Source organism: Salvelinus alpinus, chromosome 24, assembly GCF_045679555.1.
Source record: "Salvelinus alpinus chromosome 24, SLU_Salpinus.1, whole genome shotgun sequence".
Taxonomy (NCBI): domain Eukaryota; kingdom Metazoa; phylum Chordata; class Actinopteri; order Salmoniformes; family Salmonidae; genus Salvelinus; species Salvelinus alpinus.
In genome coordinates this window covers 38,527,358-38,546,976 of record NC_092109.1, presented here as the reverse complement: position 1 = coordinate 38,546,976, position 19,619 = coordinate 38,527,358, and the positions used below count along the sequence as shown (strand labels likewise).

Sequence of the window (19,619 nt, the reverse complement as noted above, 5' to 3'; positions counted from 1 at the left end):
AGACATAGCCTGGGGACAGATTTTAACACGGGTTGTAAGGTCTACTATAGCCACTGAGATCCAGACTGGGAAATCAGTTGGAACAGCAATGGGTTTCATAGGAGCAGCAGCAGTTGGTGGATTGACAGGAAGGTTAGTTGGCCCAGGAGGAGGAGTGGTGTTAGGAGGATTATCAGGATTGTTAGGAGGATTATCAGGGTTGTTAGGAGGATTATCAGGGTTGTTAGGAGGATTATCATGGTTGTTAGGGGGATTATCAGGGTTGTTAGGGGGATTATCAGGGTTGTTAGGAGGATTATCAGGGTTGTTAGGGGGATTATCAGGGTTGTTAGGAGGATTATCAGGGTTGTTAGGAGGATTATCAGGGTTGTTAGGAGGATTATCAGGGTTGTTAGGAGGAGTTGGTGTGATGGCTTTAAGATTAAAATCAAAGACTAGAAAAAAGCAGATATTTCCCTGTGATGCACTTCTGAATTACAGCTCCACTTCCTGTCTTTATATGGGAGGAGTTCTGATTGGGCAGTTAGAACATGCACAGTAGATAGGAATGCATCTTCCTATGAATCCCCTCTTCATAATGATGTCATTCTATATTAAAATACCCTTTTAGAAAATGGTGTCAAGGTGTACAAGACAGAGATACGTGTGAGAGTAGAGTACATAGAGATGAACCCTTGATGAGTACATATCATTCTCTATTTCATATAGACCAGCATAACATTTAGCTTCATATGGCATTTTACAGTCTTGGTTATAATACTCTATGAACTGCTAAATGTTTGTGAGCAGGTATTAGTGCATAAACTACATTATAATGTATTATGCATAGCTCATAAGGCATTAATAAATGAGCTTATAATGCATTATGAAAAGGGTATTCATAGGAAGTGTTACCAACAAATAAATATGTTTTATTGTCACACACCGGATAGGTGCAGTGAAATGCGTTGTTTCACAGGGTCACCCTCCTGGAGCAAATTAGGGTTTAGTGCCTTGCTCAAGGACACATTGACAGATGTTTCACCTTGACAGCTCAGGTTGCTGGCCCAACGCTCTAACCGCTAGGCTACCTGCTGCCCTATCTTTGGTGTTAACTCTTCTACAGTCTACCATCTTATTCTTAATCTCTCTGTAACATCAAAACACTCCTTCCACACAATCTGTTTATAGACCATCAACTGTTGGGTCCGGTCCACTATTACTAAATGTAATGATTTGTTCTGCATGTGAGAGGGGTGTTGAATACTGCAGTCATGTTGCATAGCTGGTAATGGACAGTATTTCAAACTGTGCATTTTACAATCTTGAAATATACTCAACTAAACTGCATTTTTTTTTCTGTTCTTAACAATGCCAAGAATCATATCTATCCAGGTTCATTACTCTTTAAAAACCACAAGTGTGTAATTTTGGGAGGCATGTATTATATATTATTAAGTACTCTCAATCAAAGGGTTTATTTCATTTGATATATTTATGGCCCACAGAGGACAAACAGTACTAACAGGCTGATAACCAATGATGTTGAATGCAAGGTATGCATCATTTACCTCCACTGCTGAGAGACACCATTTACCATCACATCTGATGTGATACTGATGTTAATGGAAGAGTTCTGATCTGGAGATAAAATGTAGTAAAATATGTGTGATACTGTTTGAGACATTAGAATATCAGCTTCTTCGTTTTCACACTGACACATTAATATTCATGCCTCAGACAATGTAGTAAAACACATCAGAGCTGCCATCTTGTGTAAATAATAGAACACAGAGTTAGAATTGGGTCAATCAGGAACACCAGGTCAGATATTGGTATTCAAGGTGAATGTACCCAGGTGTCTCCTCTACCTTCACAAACATAGAATATAATAGATGTGGAACTGTGTTGTCCATCTAACAATAAAAATGGAGATGTGGATTTTTCAATTCCTAACCCTCCTTATATGACACACAAACACACAATGTCAGCTGGAGAGCAGCACCCACCCAAAAGGCTGGCAGCAGTACAAGGTCAGCTGCAGAGCAGCACCCTGAAGCAGGTTAGAAGGAGTTATGAGCCTTGCTCAAGGGCACAACGGCAGTAGGCAGTACTTGGACTGGCAGCACTTGGCACTGGGATTCGAACCAACAACCTTCTGCAAGTCAAAAATTGTTAATTAGGATGTAAGGCGATTTGTGTCAGTGATATGATTAAAACATACCAACAGTACATGTATAGCTATGGAAACTAACATGTCATCTCATACAGCTGTGATGTGACTTTAGTATTTTTACATTTAAACCCCTTCCTTCTTGAATAGCACTTTGAACCTTGTATTCTGGACTGTGTACAAAATTAAATCCCAGTCTTAATAAATATTCCTCCAAAAGATGTAAGTTGTTTCTGACAAATCTTCTTATTGCATAAACTACATACAGCTAACTGACCCTAGAGATGCTGACCAGCTGACAGATACACACCTAACCACACACTTTAAAACAATAATGAACATATCCAGATGAAATCTCGCGTCTTGTGACGGCCGGCCGCCCAACAACCTGCCCGCTTGACCCTATCCCCTCCTCTCTTCTCCAGGCCATTTCCGGAGACCTTCTCCCTTACCTCACCTCGCTCATCAACTCATCCTTGACCGCTGGCTACGTCCCTTCCGCCTTCAAGAGAGCGAGAGTTGCACCCCTGCTGAAAAAACCTACACTCGATCCCTCCGATGTCAACAACTACAGACCAGTATCCCTTCTTTCTTTTCTCTCCAAAACTCTTGAACGTGCCGTCCTTGGCCAGCTCTCCTGCTATCTCTCTCAGAATGACCTTCTTGATCCAAATCAGTCAGGTTTCAAGACTAGTCATTCAACTGAGACTGCTCTTCTCTGTGTCACGGAGGCGCTCCGCACTGCTAAAGCTAACTCTCTCTCCTCTGCTCTCATCCTTCTAGACCTATCGGCTGCCTTTGATACAGTGAACCATCAGATCGTCCTCTCCACCCTCTCCGAGTTGGGAATCTCCGGCGCGGCCCACGCTTGGATTGCGTCCTACCTGACAGGTCGCTCCTACCAGGTGGCGTGGCGAGAATCTGTCTCCGCACCACGTGCTCTCACCACTGGTGTCCCCCAGGGCTCTGTTCTAGGCCCTCTCCTATTCTCGCTATACTCTGTCATATCCTCACATGGTCTCTCCTATCATTGCTATGCAGACGACACACAATTCATCTTCTCCTTTCCCCCTTCTGATAACCAGGTGGCGAATCGCATCTCTGCATGTCTGGCAGACATATCAGTGTGGATGACGGATCACCACCTCAAGCTGAACCTCGGCAAGACGGAGCTGCTCTTCCTCCCGGGGAAGGACTGCCCGTTCCATGATCTCGCCATCACGGTTGACAACTCCATTGTGTCCTCCTCCCAGAGTGCTAAGAACCTTGGCGTGATCCTGGACAACACGCTGTCGTTCTCAACTAACATCAAGGCGGTGACCCGTTCCTGTAGGTTCATGCTCTACAACATTCGCAGAGTACGACCCTGCCTCACACAGGAAGCGGCGCAGGTCCTAATCCAGGCACTTGTCATCTCCCGTCTGGACTACTGCAACTCGCTGTTGGCTGGGCTCCCTGCCTGTGCCATTAAACCCCTACAACTCATCCAGAACGCCGCAGCCCGTCTGGTGTTCAACCTTCCCAAGTTCTCTCACGTCACCCCGCTCCTCCGCTCTCTCCACTGGCTTCCAGTTGAAGCTCGCATCCGCTACAAGACCATGGTGCTTGCCTACGGAGCTGTGAGGGGAACGGCACCTCCGTACCTTCAGGCTCTGATCAGGCCCTACACCCAAACAAGGGCACTGCGTTCATCCACCTCTGGCCTGCTCGCCTCCCTACCTCTGAGGAAGTACAGCTCCCGCTCAGCCCAGTCAAAACTGTTCGCTGCTCTGGCACCCCAATGGTGGAACAAACTCCCCCACGACGCCAGGTCAGCGGAGTCAATCACCACCTTCCGGAAACACCTGAAACACCACCTCTTTAAGGAATACCTAGGATAGGATAAAGTAATCCTTCTAACCCCCCCCCCCCCCTTAAAAGAGTTAGATGCACTATTGTAAAGTGGTTGTTCCACTGGATATCATAAGGTGAATGCACCAACTTGTAAGTCGCTCTGGATAAGAGCGTCTGCTAAATGACTTAAATGTAAATGTAAAAATTATGCAGTCTTCCGTCCTTCTGCTTCTCAACCAGTAGATGTCAGTAGAAATCTTCATAACATTTGTTCTGTCAGTGAAACATGGAAATGGAAATTCAGACCGTAATTGTTGTACAAAACGTTTCCTCCCTCTGTCTTCCTCCACCCCTCCTCTTCCCCTCTCTCTCTCTCACATGTAGACCCATGTGGACCACATTATACACCAGCAGCCATTTAGCAGTTGTTGACACTAAAACGTATGTATAAATTATTAGTTAATGTTGTTAACACCCTGCTGAACAATTAATCAAATGGCCATTTACACCCCCTCCATTTGTTTTGTACACTGCTGCTACTCCCTGTTTATTATCTATGCATAGTCAAGTTGCCCCTACATACATGTACAAATGACCTCAACTAACCTGTACCCTGCACACTGACTCAGTACCGGTACCCCCTGTATATAGCCTTGTTATTGTTATTTTATTTTGTTACTTTTTATAATTTTTTACTTTAGTTTATTTGGTAAATATTTTCTTAACTCTTCTTGAACTGCACTGTTGGTTAAGGGCTTGTAAGTAAGCATTTCACGGTAAGGTCTACACTTGTTGTATTCAGCACGTGACAAATAAAGTTTGATTTGATTTGTCTCCTGCTCAGGGAAAGTATCAATAGTTAGAACAAAGATAAATGAATGGGGTTCAGGGTTAGACAGATGGATACAATTCAATTCAAGGCGCTTTATTGGCACGGGAAAAACATATGTTAACATTGCCAAAGCAAGTGAAGTAGATAATATACAAAAGTGAAATAAACAATAAAAATGAACAGTAAACATAACACTCACAGAAGTTCCAAAAGAATAAAGACATTTCAAATGTCATATTATGTACAGTATATATACAGTGTTTTAACAATGTGCAAATGGTTAATTAAAGTACAAAACATCTCTGAACTCAAACCCTCCTGTGTGTTTGTTGCATAGAAGAAGTCTGGAGTGTCAACCACACTGACTCTGTTCTGTCCAATGAAAAACAGTCCTCTCTTGATATTTCATGGTAGCAAGTTAAAACATGACATTAATTATAGAGTAACAGGGCCTAATCTTTGTCTTTATTAACATAGCTGTTATAGCATATTCATTCTTAATTTTTCTTCCTGTTTTACCATTTTGTGTTAACACAACCATAGTGTTTACTACAACTATTTGTGACTCACCACTTGGATTTTGTCTTATTCAGCAACATTTGGTGTTTTTTACATTGGATAAAAGTAGAGACTCAGAGCTAAAAAAATGTACATCATACACTGCATTTTTGAGGAACAATGGGAAAGTAATTCTGCTTTGAAAGTTGATAAACCTGTAAACTCACTTTTGAGAAAATGGCCTTTGAATGTTTTGGTATCTAGTGAAGAGTTCCTCTTTGTTTACACCCATTCAGCATCGTTCACACCCTCTAAAGCTTTAGCCCCACCCATCTCTTTGAGGATTCAGAGCGCACACTTGATGCTCTGGCTGACGATTTGTTTACCTCGATAACATGAAAACAGCCTAACAAGCTATGCTGGCAACAAATTCATTACGCTTTTTTACCGACGTTTACTGACACCGGCCATATACAACGGGTGTTGTACACTTCAGCTTAAGACATGTAGCTAGCTAGCTAGGTAAACAATGAACCTAGCTAGGTAAACAATGAACCTAGCTAGGTAAACAATGAACCTAGCTAGGTAAACAATAAACCTAGCTAGGTAAACAATGAACCTAGCCAGGTAAACAACGTGTAAGATCGCACACGTCATGTAACGTTAGCTAACGAGCCAGCCAGCTAATGTTAGCTAGTTAAACAACAATGAACATAGTGCCAAATTATGTTGTTAATACCCTGCATGAATCTGCTGGGAGCTAACGAACCAGGTTCAATGGTAGCTAGCTAACATTGGGCTCTAACTAGCTAAGCAAAAAGTTCTGGGATACAAATAATAACGTCATACACGTAACATTAGCTAGGGAGCCAGCCAGCTAACGTTAGCTAGCTAACAGTACACTTTAGCTTGAAATTAAACCACTTTCTGTCAAAATTAGAAACGTGTAATATCTGAAAAGCTAGACTATCTTACCCGGATACATCATCATGCATGATGGAGACATCTCCCTGTCACGGATGCCATGCCACGGTTGCCCTTAGTTTGAAGATGTAATCCGGAGACAGATGTTTTATCCATCTCTTTAGCTATCATGATTTCAAAACTTGATCCTCCAGAAAGTGGAGAGCAACACTTATGCAGCTCCACTACACAATATTTTTTTTCAACAGGATTACCAACACAGACTGACCAGCTCAAATAGACAGAAGCCTTCTATATGGCAGACCAATTCGAACTCGGCATGTCCACCCGACTCATTATCTCAAGACTAGTGGGAAGGTTGCAGTCCTTTTCTGTGGCCTTTTCTCATCATTTAACAATTTTATAAATATTTACAGATGGTATACAAGTTTGTTATTAAGGCACATGAAAGTTCATATATTCCAGAAGGCATTTCTGACAAATAACGCATTTTGATTAAAAATAAATAAATAAATCAAATGGCTCTCCTGTGAAGTCGTGACTTGCGACATACGCCTAGTTTCCTGAAACCGGTCACATTTGGCTTGAAGTCGACAAACCCTCCCCCGCCCTCCTTTCGGAAAAGCTGACCATGACTCCATTTTGTTGCTTCCAGCCTACAAAACAGAAACTAAAACAAGAAGCTCCCGCACTCAGGTCTGTTCAATGCTGGTCCGACCAATCTGATTCCACGCTTCAAGACTGCTTCGATCACGTGGATTGGGATATGTTCCGCATTGCGTCCAACAACAACATTGACGAATACGCTGATTCGGTGAGCGAGTTCATTAGGAAGTGCATCGGCGAAATTATACCCACAGCAACGATTAAAACATTCCCAAACCAGAAACCGTGGATTGATGGCAGCATTCGCGCGAAACTGAAAGCGCGAACCACTGCTTTTAACCAGGGCAAGGTGACCGGAAACATGACCGAATACAAAAACAGTGTAGCTATTCCCTCCGCAAGTCAATCAAACAAGCTAAGTGCCAGTATAGAGACAAAGTAGAGTAGCAATTCAACAGCTCAGACACAAGAGGTATGTGGCAGGGTCTACAGTCAATCACGGATTACAAAAAGAAAACCAGCCCCGTCGCGGACCAGGATGTCTTGCTCCCAGACAGACTAAATAACTTTTTTGCTCGCTTTGAGGACAATACAGTGCCACTGACACGGCCCGCTACCAAAACCTGCGGGCTCTCCTTCACTGCAGTCGAGGTGAGTAAAACATTTAAACGTGTTAACCCTCGCAAGGCTGCAGGCCCAGACGGCATTCCCAGCCGCGTCCTCAGAGCATGCGCAGACCAGCTGGCTGGTGTGTTTACGGACATATTCAATCAAACCTTATCCCAGTCTGCTGTCCCCTCATGCTTCAAGAGGGCCACCATTGTTCCTGTTCCCAAGAAAGCTAAGGTAACTGAGCTAAACGACTACCGCCCCGTAGCACTCACTTCCGTCATCATGAAGTGCTTTGAGAGACTAGTCAAGGACCATATCACCTCCACCCTACCTGACACCCTAGACCCACTCCAATTTGCTTACCGACCCAATAGGTCCACAGACGACGCAATCGCAACCACACTGCACACTGCCCTAACCCATCTGGACAAGAGGAATACCTATGTGAGAATGCTGTTCATCGACTACAGCTCAGCATTTAACACCATAGTACCCTCCAAACTCGTCATCAAGCTCGAGACCCTGGGTCTCGACCCCGCCCTGTGCAACTGGGTACTGGACTTCCTGACGGGCCACCCCCAGGTGGTGAGGGAAGGTAACAACATCTCCACCCCGCTGATCCTCAACACTGGGGCCCCACAAGGGTGCGTTCTGAGCCCTCTCCTGTACTCCCTATTCACCCACGACTGCGTGGCCATGCACGCCTCCAACTCAATCATCAAGTTTGCGGACGACACTACAGTGGTAGGCTTGATTACCAACAACGACGAGACGGCCTACAGGGAGGAGGTGAGGGCCCTCGGAGTGTGGTGTCAGGAAAATAACCTCACACTCAACGTCAACAAAACAAAGGAGATGATTGTGGACTTCAGGAAACAGCAGAGGGAGCACCCCCTTATCCACATCGACGGGACAATAGTGGAGAGGGTAGTAAGCTTTAAGTTCCTCAGCATACACATCACGTACAAACTGAATTGGTCCACCCACACAGACAGCGTTGTGAAGAAGGCGCAGCAGCGCCTCTTCAACCTCAGGAGGCTGAAGAAATTCGGCTTGTCACCAAAAGCACTCACAAACTTCTACAGATGCACAATCGAGAGCATCCTGTCGGGCTGTATCACCGCCTGGTACGGCAACTGCTCCGCCCACAACCGTAAGGCTCTCCAGAGGGTAGTGAGGTCTGCACAACGCATCACCGGGGGCAAACTACCTGCCTTCCAGGACACCTACACCACCCGATGTCACAGGAAGGCCATAAAGATCATCAAGGACAACAACCACCCGAGCCACTGCCTGTTCACCCCGCTATCATCCAGAAGGCGAGGTCAGTACAGGTGCATCAAAGCAGGGACCGAGAGACTGAAAAACAGCTTCTTTAATAATGGAAAAATGGATGTAAAAAATGTATCACTAGCCACTTTAAACAATGCCACTTTATATAATGTTTACATACCCTACATTACTCATCTCATATGTATATACTGTACTCGATACCATCTACTGCATCTTGCCTATGCCGTTCTGTACTATCACTCATTCATATATCTTTATGTACATATTCTTTATCCCTTTACACTTGTGTGTATAAGGTAGTTGTTGTGAAATTGTTAAGATAGATTACTCGTTGGTTATTACTGCATGGTCGGAACTAGAAGCACAAGCATTTCGCTACACTCGCATTAACATCTGCTAACCATGTGTATGTGACAAATAAAATTTGATTTTGATTTGAAACTATGTCACAAAGGCAGATGGTGCCGTAGACTAAAATAATGTCAAAACGCCTCTATAATACATATAAATATATATATATATTGGTGGAAAGACATTGAGAAGTACTGCAGTTTGGCAGAAGAACTTTGAGAAATGCTGCATTTTGGAGAAAAAATTATGTCACACAATTTGTCCACAAATTGGACCACAGATGGCGCTGTTTCCTCGCAAAACTAGTCCCTTCTCCACATTGAACAAGGCTACTTTTGTGTAGCTTCAGGCTATAGGTTCATATAGGCTTCTGATGATATGTTCTGTTTTCTTCAGCCTAGGCTATGTGTGAGAGTTGTTTTCTTTCTACTTTATTGTCCTGTTGGGATGTTTAGGGTACGGGTAGCCATGACTCAAATGTGCCTACAATTAATTTAGTGATTTTATTGTTCCAGATGTCGGTTTAAACTCGGATCATATGGCCAGAAAAATAATATTGATAAATATTGCAGTCAGTTGGCACAGCCCTGCTGCTGCTTTATTGTTCTTGACATGACTGCTGTAAAGCTAAACCGAATAATCATACATTTAGCTAGGCTAGGCTATAGGCCTATCATAGAGATTGTGGGAGTCACGGGTGATAGTTATATGCAAGCCAGTCTCTCCTCAATTGGGCAACTTTTGCAGGCTTAATATATATATATATTTTTTTTAACCTTATCTTTGGTAGGACAAATGTTTATTCCTTCTCTGCTAATTCAATGAATATTGAAATATCATGTATTGAGCTCAAAACACCTGTTAACTCTTCGGTTATCTTCAATAGGCTATAATTGTTTGCTGCATGTCTGTCAGTCACTGTCAATAGCCTAGCCTACATGTCCATATTTACAGGAGACGACAGGACACCGTGATCTATAAAAACTAAAATGGCAGCTTCCTAACATGGACAAAATGTCGGTGCATATTTTTTTTGTTTCACTTTCACCTAAATAGGCTACTAGGCTACAGTAACAATGCTTTTTCCAATGACACAGATTTGGTTTAATGTCATAATGTATCATATCGTGCATAAACGTTTATGGATGTAATGATTGGCTACATTTGCAGCAATTGTGCGCACATGCACTCCTTTTATGGTTGAAAAGCACTGGGATAAATGATAGAGGCAACACATGGAGTTGGGTTGATATAGTAATGTAGACAACAGTATTTCATACAATCTTGTATTTTGACTGGAATTGTGCTGGTCATTGTTAATCAGTGCAGCATTTATTCCAGTTCAAAGTAGTTTAATAAATAGTTTACTCATCAGATTGTGCTGCTTTCCCCTCTTCTTATAATAATTGCTCAACAAGTCTGTGACCGTGTGGTTTTATTTGGGGGGTTGAGTGCCCTTTTCTTTTGATTGAGCACATGCCCCCCAAAAGGTCTATGCACACTCTGACTGTAGGCTTAGGTTCCTGTCGGCACCAGTTTAAAGGCAACTTCCATGACTTGGTGCAGATTGCATTAACACAGCAAATGCTGCAAATGTCAGCTCAAGCTTAAATTACCTTTAAAATGCATGTGCTGTGCCCTTCTCAGGATGAGATCTCTCGGCCAGCCTTCTTTTAGGGACAGTTTGAAATGTACTGTTCAAAATGAGCCGGTTGGAGACAATGATCAGCTAGGGGGAAATCAGATTTTCAACATTTTAATGCCATATTTATAATTATAAACTGGGTGGTTCAAGCCCTGAATGCTGATTGTCTGACAGGCGTGGTATATCAGACCATATGACAAAGCATTTATTTTTACTGCTCTAATTATGTTGGTAATCAGTTTATAATAACAATAAGGCACCTTGGGTGTTTTTCTTATATGGTCAATATACCACGGCTAAGGGCTGTATCCAGGCACTCTGCGTTGCATCGTGCTTAAGGGATGTGGCCATATACCACATCCCTTTTGGCCTTATTGCTTAATTATATAAAGTATATGCAACACATTTTCCACCAACAGATTTCTGTGCCAATGCACCACACAACCAATAAACAATGCATATCGACTAAATATCATGGTTTGCATTTTCAATACCACAATGAATAGACTTTGGTTCCCCAGATCCTCCAAAGGTTCTACAGCTGCACCATCGAGAGCATCCTGACCAGTTGCATCACCGGCTGGTATGGCAACTGCTCGGCATCTGACCGTAAGGTGCTAAAGAGGGTAGTGCGAACAGCCCAGTACATCACTGGGGCCAAGCTTCCTGCCATCCAGGACCTACAGTTGAAGTCGGAAGTTTACATACACCTTAGCCAAATACATTTAAACTCAGTTTTTCACAATTCCTGACATTTAATCAGAGTAAAAATTCCTCCAAAACCGACATAAAAAAAGCCAGACTACGGTTTGCAACTGCACATGGGGACAAAGATCGTACTTTTTGGAGAAATGTCCTCTGGTCTGATGAAACAAAAATGTAACTCTTTGGCCATAATGACCATCGTCATGTTTGGAGCAAAAAAGGGGGAGGCTTGCATCCCGAAGAACACCATCCCAACCATGAAGAACGGAGGTGGTAGCATCATGTTTTGGGGGTGCTTTGCTGCAGGAGGGACTGGTGCACTTCACAAATTAGATGGCATCATGAGGCAGGAAAATGATGTGGATATATTGAAGTAACATCTCAAGACATCAGTCAGGGATTTAAAACTTGGTCGCAAATGGGTCTTCCAAATGTACAATGACCCCAAGCATACTTCCAAAGTTGTGGCAAAATGGCTTAAGGACAACAAAGTCAAGGTATTGGAGTGGCCATCACAAGCCCTGACCTCAATACCATAGAAAACTGAAAAAGCGTGTGCGAGGAAGGAGGCCTACAAACCTGACTCAGTTACACCAGCTCTGTCAGGAGGAATGGGCCAAAATTCACCCAACTTATTGTGGGAAGCTTGTGGAAGGCTACCCGAAACGTTTGACCCAAGTTATACAATTTAAAGGCAATGCTACCAAATACTAATTGAGTGTATGTAAACTTCTGACCCACTGGGAATGTGATGAAAGAAATAAAAGCTGAAATAAATCATTCACTCTACTATTATTCTGACATTTCACATTCTTAAAATAAAGTGGTGATCCTAACTGACCTAAGACAGGGGATTTTTACAAGGATTAACTGTAGGTAGAGTTATTAAAGTGACTATTCATAAATAATAACAGAGAGTAGCAGCGGCATAAAAGAGGGGGGGGGGGGCAATGCAAATAGTCTGGGTAGCCATTTGATTAGATGTTAAGGAGTCTTATGGCTTGGGGGTAGAAACTGTTTAGATGCCTCTTGGACGTAGACTTTGCGCTCCAGTACCGCTTGCCGTGCGGTAGCAGAGAGAACAGTTGATGACTCGGGTGGCTGTAGTCTTTGACAATTTTTAGGGCCTTCCTCTGACACCGCCTGGTGTAGAGGTCCTGGATGGCAGGAAGCCTGGCCCCAGTGATGTACTGGGCCGTAAACCCAGTACATTTTCATTCACCTTTTAAATGTTTTGTTTTTGACAGTAAATTGTTTCTAAGTTTTTCCATTACTATTATCCTTTTTTGTAATAAGTTTTACATAGCTGACACTGAATCTTCCAAATAGTTAAAAGTATTAATTGAACTTGGTACTATAATGTTTTCTGTTAATTAATCTACTATTAATCTCCAATTAAAGTTAAATGGACTGTAGTGCTTTGCGGTCGGAGGCCGAGCAGTTGACATACCAGGCAGTGATGCAACTAGTCAGGATGCTCTCGATGGTGCAGCTGTAGAACCTTTTGAGGAAATATGACACTTGCCAGTTGGTCAGCGCATGCTCACAGGACACAGCTTGGTAATCCGTCTGACCCTGCGGCCTTGTGAATGTTGACCTGTTTCAAGGTCTTACATCGACTGCGGAGAGCATGGTTCATTGTTATTTGCCTCGAAGCAAGGCATAGAAGTAGTTTAGCTCGTCTAGTAGGCTCGTGTCACTGGGCAGCTCTCGGCTGTGCTTCCCTTTGTAGTCTGTAATGGTTTGCAAGCCCTGCCACATCCGACGAGCGTCGGAGCCGGTGTAGTACGATTCGATCTTAGTCCTGTATTGACACTTTACCTGTTTGATGGTTCGTCGGAGGGCATAGCGCAATTTCTTATAAGCGTCCGGGTTATAGTCCTGCTCATTGAAAGCAGCAGCTCTAGCCTTTAGCTCAGTGTGGATGTTGCCTGTAATCCATGGCTTCTGGTTGGGGTATGTACGTACAGTCACTGTGGGGACGACGTGATCGATGCACTTATTGATGAAGCTAATGACTGATGTGGTGTACTCCTCAATGCCATAGGAAGAATCACAGAACATATTCCAGTCTGTGCTAGCAAAACAGTCCTGTAGTTTAGCATCTGCTTCATCTGACCACCTTTTTATTGACCGAGTCACTGGTGTCTCCTGCTTAAATTGTTGCTTGTAAGCAGGAATCAGGAGTATAGAATTATGGTCAGATTTGCCAAATGGAGGGTGAGGGAGGGAGAGCTTTGTACGCGTCTCTGTGTGTGGAGTCAGATACCCCATAAACACTCCTTTTCTGAAAACAACATTACATGAAATAACAACAAAGGTGTAAACTGTAGCCATTTATTTCCCTTCATAGTTAATTCCCCTCATAATGACCTTCATCCACATACCAATTTGTTTCAAACCTTGCTTTTTTCTGTCGGCAATTAGCATACTAGTTACCCCCTAGTACCCTATGCTTTCTTAAATAGTAGATTTATTGAAGCGCCTGCAGAAGGTATGCTTTGTTTATTGGTTGTGTGGTCTATTGGCACAGAAACCTGTAGGTGAAGAATTCGTTGCATATATTTTATATTATTATAAATATGGCATCCAAAATGTTGAAAATCTGATTTCCCCCCATCTGATCATTATTATCTGCAGCCGACTCTGATGGTTGTGTAAATGTTGAAAATCTGATTTCCCCCCAGCTGATCATTATTATCTGCAGCCGACTCTGATGGTCGTGTAAATTTCGAACAGTACATATGTTGAACTGTCCCTAAGGAGAAGGCTGTGCAGACATTTTAAAGGTGCATACATTTTAAAGGTAATTTAGCCTTGAGCCTTTCTGCATCATTCGCTGTGCTGTTGCGATTTGCACGAACTTCATGGAAATGTCCTTTTAAAAGGTGCAGACAGTAGCCTGTGGCCGACAGTGCGTTTGCCGATAATGTGCCTTTGATTGTTTACTGGCCTCAACACATAGGCTACGTTTATGAATGATTTTGCCTAGCCGTATTTTGATACATTTTGAAATGTTATTGATAAACTGAGTTTTGTTGGGAGTTTATCAGCAGGAAAGAGATGATACGATGATATAGGGTTTGTCTAGTGAACTTAGGGGAGTGGTTATAGTGTCAGATAAAATGAGAACACGAGGCTGAAAGTGAAACTGTTGAAGCTGAACAATTTCAACTCCGTAGCATTTAAGAACGTTCAAGATATCTAATACGAGGTAAGTAGGTAAGTTGTTATTTATTCTAATGATTTATGACAATCTATTAGATTACTACATTATTAGTAACCTAGGACTGTTTTCAGTAGAATAATGGCCCAAATGAAGAACAATGTGTTAGCTTCCTAAATGGTCTGGGTTTAGAAAATTATAACTGCGTCATGGAAGACCTTTGTCAATAGACAGTCCTATTGTCAATATTATTGTGTTATACTACGATTGTGTTTGTCTGATGTAATACGAATATGTAGCCTAAATATTATTCTTTCAGTAATTAACAGTAATTTCAATGAAGTCATTTTACATTTAGGCTGATAGTTTTATGCTAAATGTCGATGACACATAGTGATATTCCTGAAACAAAGCAGGAAAGCTGTCAGTTTAAATAAACTTTTAACCAAAATGCAATGACATGGCTCAGGTTTGGTGGATTTCACATTGAATTCACGTTATTTGACATCAAGTATAAACCAAAACTTGACGTTGAACTGATGTCTGTGCCCATTGGGGTGCTTGTAGCCTACCATCTGAAAACAGTTATAGGTCAACAATCAGTGCTGTTAACTAGACATGTTCCAGGCTGTTTATAGTTCTGCTAGACTACCGTTTACCCTCTTATTCTCAAATCACATTTTTTTGTGTGTAAATGATTAATTCCAGTTTGCATGTAATAACCAGGTGATGATATTCATATCATTGGTTTGTTACTTGTTTTTCTGCACTTTGCATCTTAGAAAATAATGTCATTATTTATTTCTATTGTATTTGTATATAGATTCCTGCCTCACACGTCACACTGCTCGGCTATAACAAGATAATTCCTTGAAGATGGGGCACCCATCCAAACCTGGGCAACAGACATCCAGACCTGTGCAACAGACATCCAAACCTGGACAACAGACATCCAAACCTGGGCAACAGACATCCAAACCTGGGCAACAGACATCCAAACCTGGGCAACAGACATCCAGACCATTGCAGGTGGTGTTACTTGGTAAAACAGGAGCAGGGATAAGTGCCACAGGAAACACCATCCTGGGACGAAAAGATTTTGTCTCAAAGAAAAGATTCAAATCAGTGACTGCTGAAATTGAGAAACAAAATGTCACCATTGAAGGAAGAGATCTTGTCGTGTATGACACTCCAGGATTCTGTTACCCCGATCAATCCGAAGAGCAAATTCAGGTGAGAATCCGGAATGTCCTCAAGTTAACCTCATCTGGTCCCCGTGTGTTTCTCCTGGTGGTGAAGACAGACAGATTAACAGAAGAAGAGAAGAGGGTCATCAGTAAAGTAGAAGATCTTCTAGGAGAGAGTCTTTTGAAGCAAACCTGGATCCTGTTCACCAGAGGAGATGAGTTGGAAGACCAGACTATAGAAGAATTCATTGCTGACTCAGATGACCTCACAGAAGTGATGAGAAAATATGGTGGAAGATACCATGTGTTCAACAACAAGAGTGATGATCCTGAGCAGGTCAAATCACTGCTGGAAAAGACATCCATCTGTCTCAGTAAGTATAACTAACTGTTTAAATAAAGGATTAGCCATAAATGTAATGTAGGCTAATTGTAAATGTTTCCATGATTGAAATACTGTGTTTTGAAGCGTATAATACTGATGATAGAAAACTAGATATTCTAGATGAGAGCTCAGTAGGTCGTGTCATTGATAACATTATGAACACAATATTTTCATAAGTCTCCTGTAGCTGAGGTGATTATAGGTAGTCCTGCCTGAGAATTGTAAGACCAGTTATTTTGTTTGGCATGACAATGACTGAGACAATACTTGAGGAAGATGTATTAAATATTTAATTAATCAGATGTTGTTTTGTGTTAAATAGTCATATTGAAATACATCACACTACACATTTAGTAATGAAAGGATGCATTTGAATCATAACACACAGTGAAACTTAGTGTGACTTAATACCGTTATTTTCAATAGGTGTGAAAAGGGGGTTCTCGTTAAGTTTAACAGTTATCCCGAGTTGAACTCAGACTTCACTAGCTAACTCCTCTATCCCACTACGTAGTATACCCCTCTGGTCTCTTATTCTGGGATAACAATCATGTAAATTACCCCCCCAATTGTAACTTTAATAAGTTGTCTTGGTGTGTGACAGATCCCTGTTACAAATCCCACCTGAACTCCACATTCACCTTAAAGATTTAAACACCAGACATAAATCATTATTATTCAGTGCACCAATAACTGCCTGTATAGGGGATGAGATGGTAGTCATTTTACTGTATCAGTTTAACAAATGTGATGTATTTTTCTATACACAGATTCAACTGTTTCAAAGAGCTCCTCCATCAGGAATCTCCCAGAGAGAAGGATTGTTCTGCTTGGAAAAAGCGGTGTTGGGAAGAGTGCAACAGGAAACACCATCCTTGGTGGGAGTAGTTTCCTTTCTGAACAGAACTCGTCCTCAGTAACACGTAAAACAGAAATGAAGCAGGCAGCAGTAGATGGGAGGGATGTCAGTGTGGTTGACACTCCAGGACTGTTTGACACACAGCTTACTGCTGAAGAATTAGCAGAGGAGATTGGTACGAGCATCTATGTGTCTAGTCCAGGGCCTCATGCCTTCCTCTTAGTGTTGCGAGTGAATGACAGGTTCACAGAGCAGGAGAAAAAACCTATTGAAATTCTAGAGAGTGTGTTTGGGTCAGGACTGGCAAAGCACGCCATCGTCCTCTTCGCCCATGGAGATGCTTTAGAGGTTAACAGTATAGAGAAGCTGATTGGTGGGAACAGAGACCTCAGTAGATTGGTAGAGCAGTGTGGGGGGAGGTACCATGTCCTCAACAATAAAGCTAGAGGAAACGAAGATCAGGTCACAGAGCTGATGGAGAAGATAGACAGAATGGTGGAGGAGAATGGAGGAACCTGCTACACCAATGAGATGTTTGAGGATGCAGCCAGGATTAAGGAGGAGGAGGAGGAGGAGAGGAGGGAGAGGATCCAGAGGGAGGAGGAGGAGAGGAGGGAGAGGATCCAGAAGGAGGAGGAGGAGAGGGTCATAATGGAGTGGGAGGAGAGGATCCATAGAGAGATAGAGGAGAGGATCCAGAAGGAGACACAGGGGAGGGTCCAGAAGGAGAGAGTAGAGAGGGAGAGGATCCAGAAGGAGATGAGGATCCAGAGGGAGAAAGGATTTTGGGATAGATGGGGGGAAACTATTAAACATGCAGTGAAAGGTGCAGGGTTAGGTGCAGTGTTAGGTGCAGGGGTAGGGTTCTTTGTAGGTGCTGCACCTGGTGCCATTGCAGGGTGGAAATGTGGGGCAACGGTAGGTGGTGCTTTGGTATATGGTGCGGTAGGTGTTGCGGTAGGTGGTGTGGTAAGTTATGTGATAGATTCACGTGTTTCTGAATCTCCTGAAAAATAGAAACATCTGGCAGCAAAGTTGTCAGTCAAAAATCACCAACAGTAATTTACTGTGAAATGCAGTGTTGGTAGCTATTACATCCCCAATCATTCTGAAAATGTCTTAACAACCTACACTCCAATTCAACTTAGAGCCTAGTACAATAACAGGTCTACCGCTTTATGAAAATCTTCTCTGCATACATCATTTAAATTTAAATAAAAAGTATTTTATTTAAAAATTTTACATACAGTATATCATGATTAAAGCTATAGTATATAACAGGGGTCTCCAACCCTGTTCCTGGAGAGCAACCCTCCTGTAGGTTTTAACTCCAACCCTGTTCCTGGAGAGCAACCCTCCTGTAGGTTTTAACTCCAACCCTGTTCCTGGAGAGATATCCTCCTGTAGGTTTTAACTCCAACCCTGTTCCTGGAGAGATATCCTCCTGTAGGTTTTAACTCCAACCCTGTTCCTGGACAGCTACCCTCCTGTAGGTTTTAACTCCAACCCTGTTCCTGGACAGCTACCCTCCTGTAGGTTTTAACTCCAACCCTGTTCCTGGAGAGCTACCCTCCTGTAGGTTTTAACTCCAACCCTGTTCCTGGACAGCTACCCTCCTGTAGGTTATAACTCCAACCCCAGTTGTAACTAACCTGGTTCAGCTTATCATTTTGGGCTCATCATTTCGGTCTCCTGAGTTGCGCAGCGGTCTAAGGCACTGGTTGGAATCCAGGCTGCATCACATCCGTCCGTGAATGAGAGTCCCATAGGGCGGTGCACAATTTGCCCAGCGTCGTCCAGGTTTGGCCGGGGTAGGCCGTCATTGTAAATAAGAATTTGTTCTTAACTGACTTGCCTAGTTACTTAAAATAAAAATATATTAAAAAAACAGCTAATTATTAGAATGAGGTGTGCTAGTTTAGAGTTGGAGTGAAAACCTACAGGATCGTAGCACTCCAGGAACAGGGTTGGAGAGCCCTCGTCTAAAAACGTTTTACATTACATTTACACTGTGGAAATATATCAGAATATATTAGATTTTTGTGAATACATTTTTTCATTTTTCAGACAGGAAAAAAGGCCTTCAAAAAATAAAATATATATTCCCATCAAAACTATAAACTCTTGTCATCCTTTGATTATAGCTCATGTTTCATCTGCTTTGTTCACAAATAGATACTACAAAATATAACTTTGTGGATTTCCCAAAATGCCTTCGGAAAGCATTCAGACCCCTTCTCTTTTTCCACATTTTGTTACGTTACAGCCTTATTCTAAAATGGTTTAAATCATTTTTTCCCCTCATCAATCTAAACACAATACTCCATAATGACAAGGCGAAAACAGGTTTTTAGAAATAAAAAAACTGAATTAGCTTAAATACATAAGTATTAAACCCTTTGCTATGAGACTCAAAATGTTGCTTAGGTGCATCCTGTTTCTACTGATCATCGTTCAGATGTTTCTACAAATTGGAGTCCACCTGTGATAATTATTTGGAAAGGCACATACCTGTCTATAGAAGATCCCACAGTTGACAGTGCATGTCAGAGCAAAAACCAAACCATGAGG

General features: G+C 42.4%; 1 protein-coding gene across 5 annotated transcripts in view; it reads left to right on the top strand.

Moving 5' to 3' along the window:
• Positions 1–19,317, top strand: part of LOC139552805 (GTPase IMAP family member 4-like) — a 32,349-nt gene extending 13,032 nt beyond the window's left edge. For 2 of the 5 annotated variants that reach the window (XM_071364853.1, XM_071364854.1), the window contains exons 2-3: positions 15,441–16,178; positions 16,960–19,316. In XM_071364853.1, the coding sequence (XP_071220954.1) occupies positions 15,494–16,178; positions 16,960–18,065 (1,791 nt within the window). In that variant the 5' untranslated portion in view covers positions 15,441–15,493 and the 3' untranslated portion in view covers positions 18,066–19,316. Of the gene's footprint in view, positions 1–14,372; positions 14,674–15,440; positions 16,179–16,959 lie in introns of those variants that run through there. The other 3 variants (XM_071364855.1, XM_071364852.1, XM_071364851.1) reach the window with 3 other exon arrangements.
• The last annotated feature ends 302 nt before the right edge of the window (positions 19,318–19,619 follow it).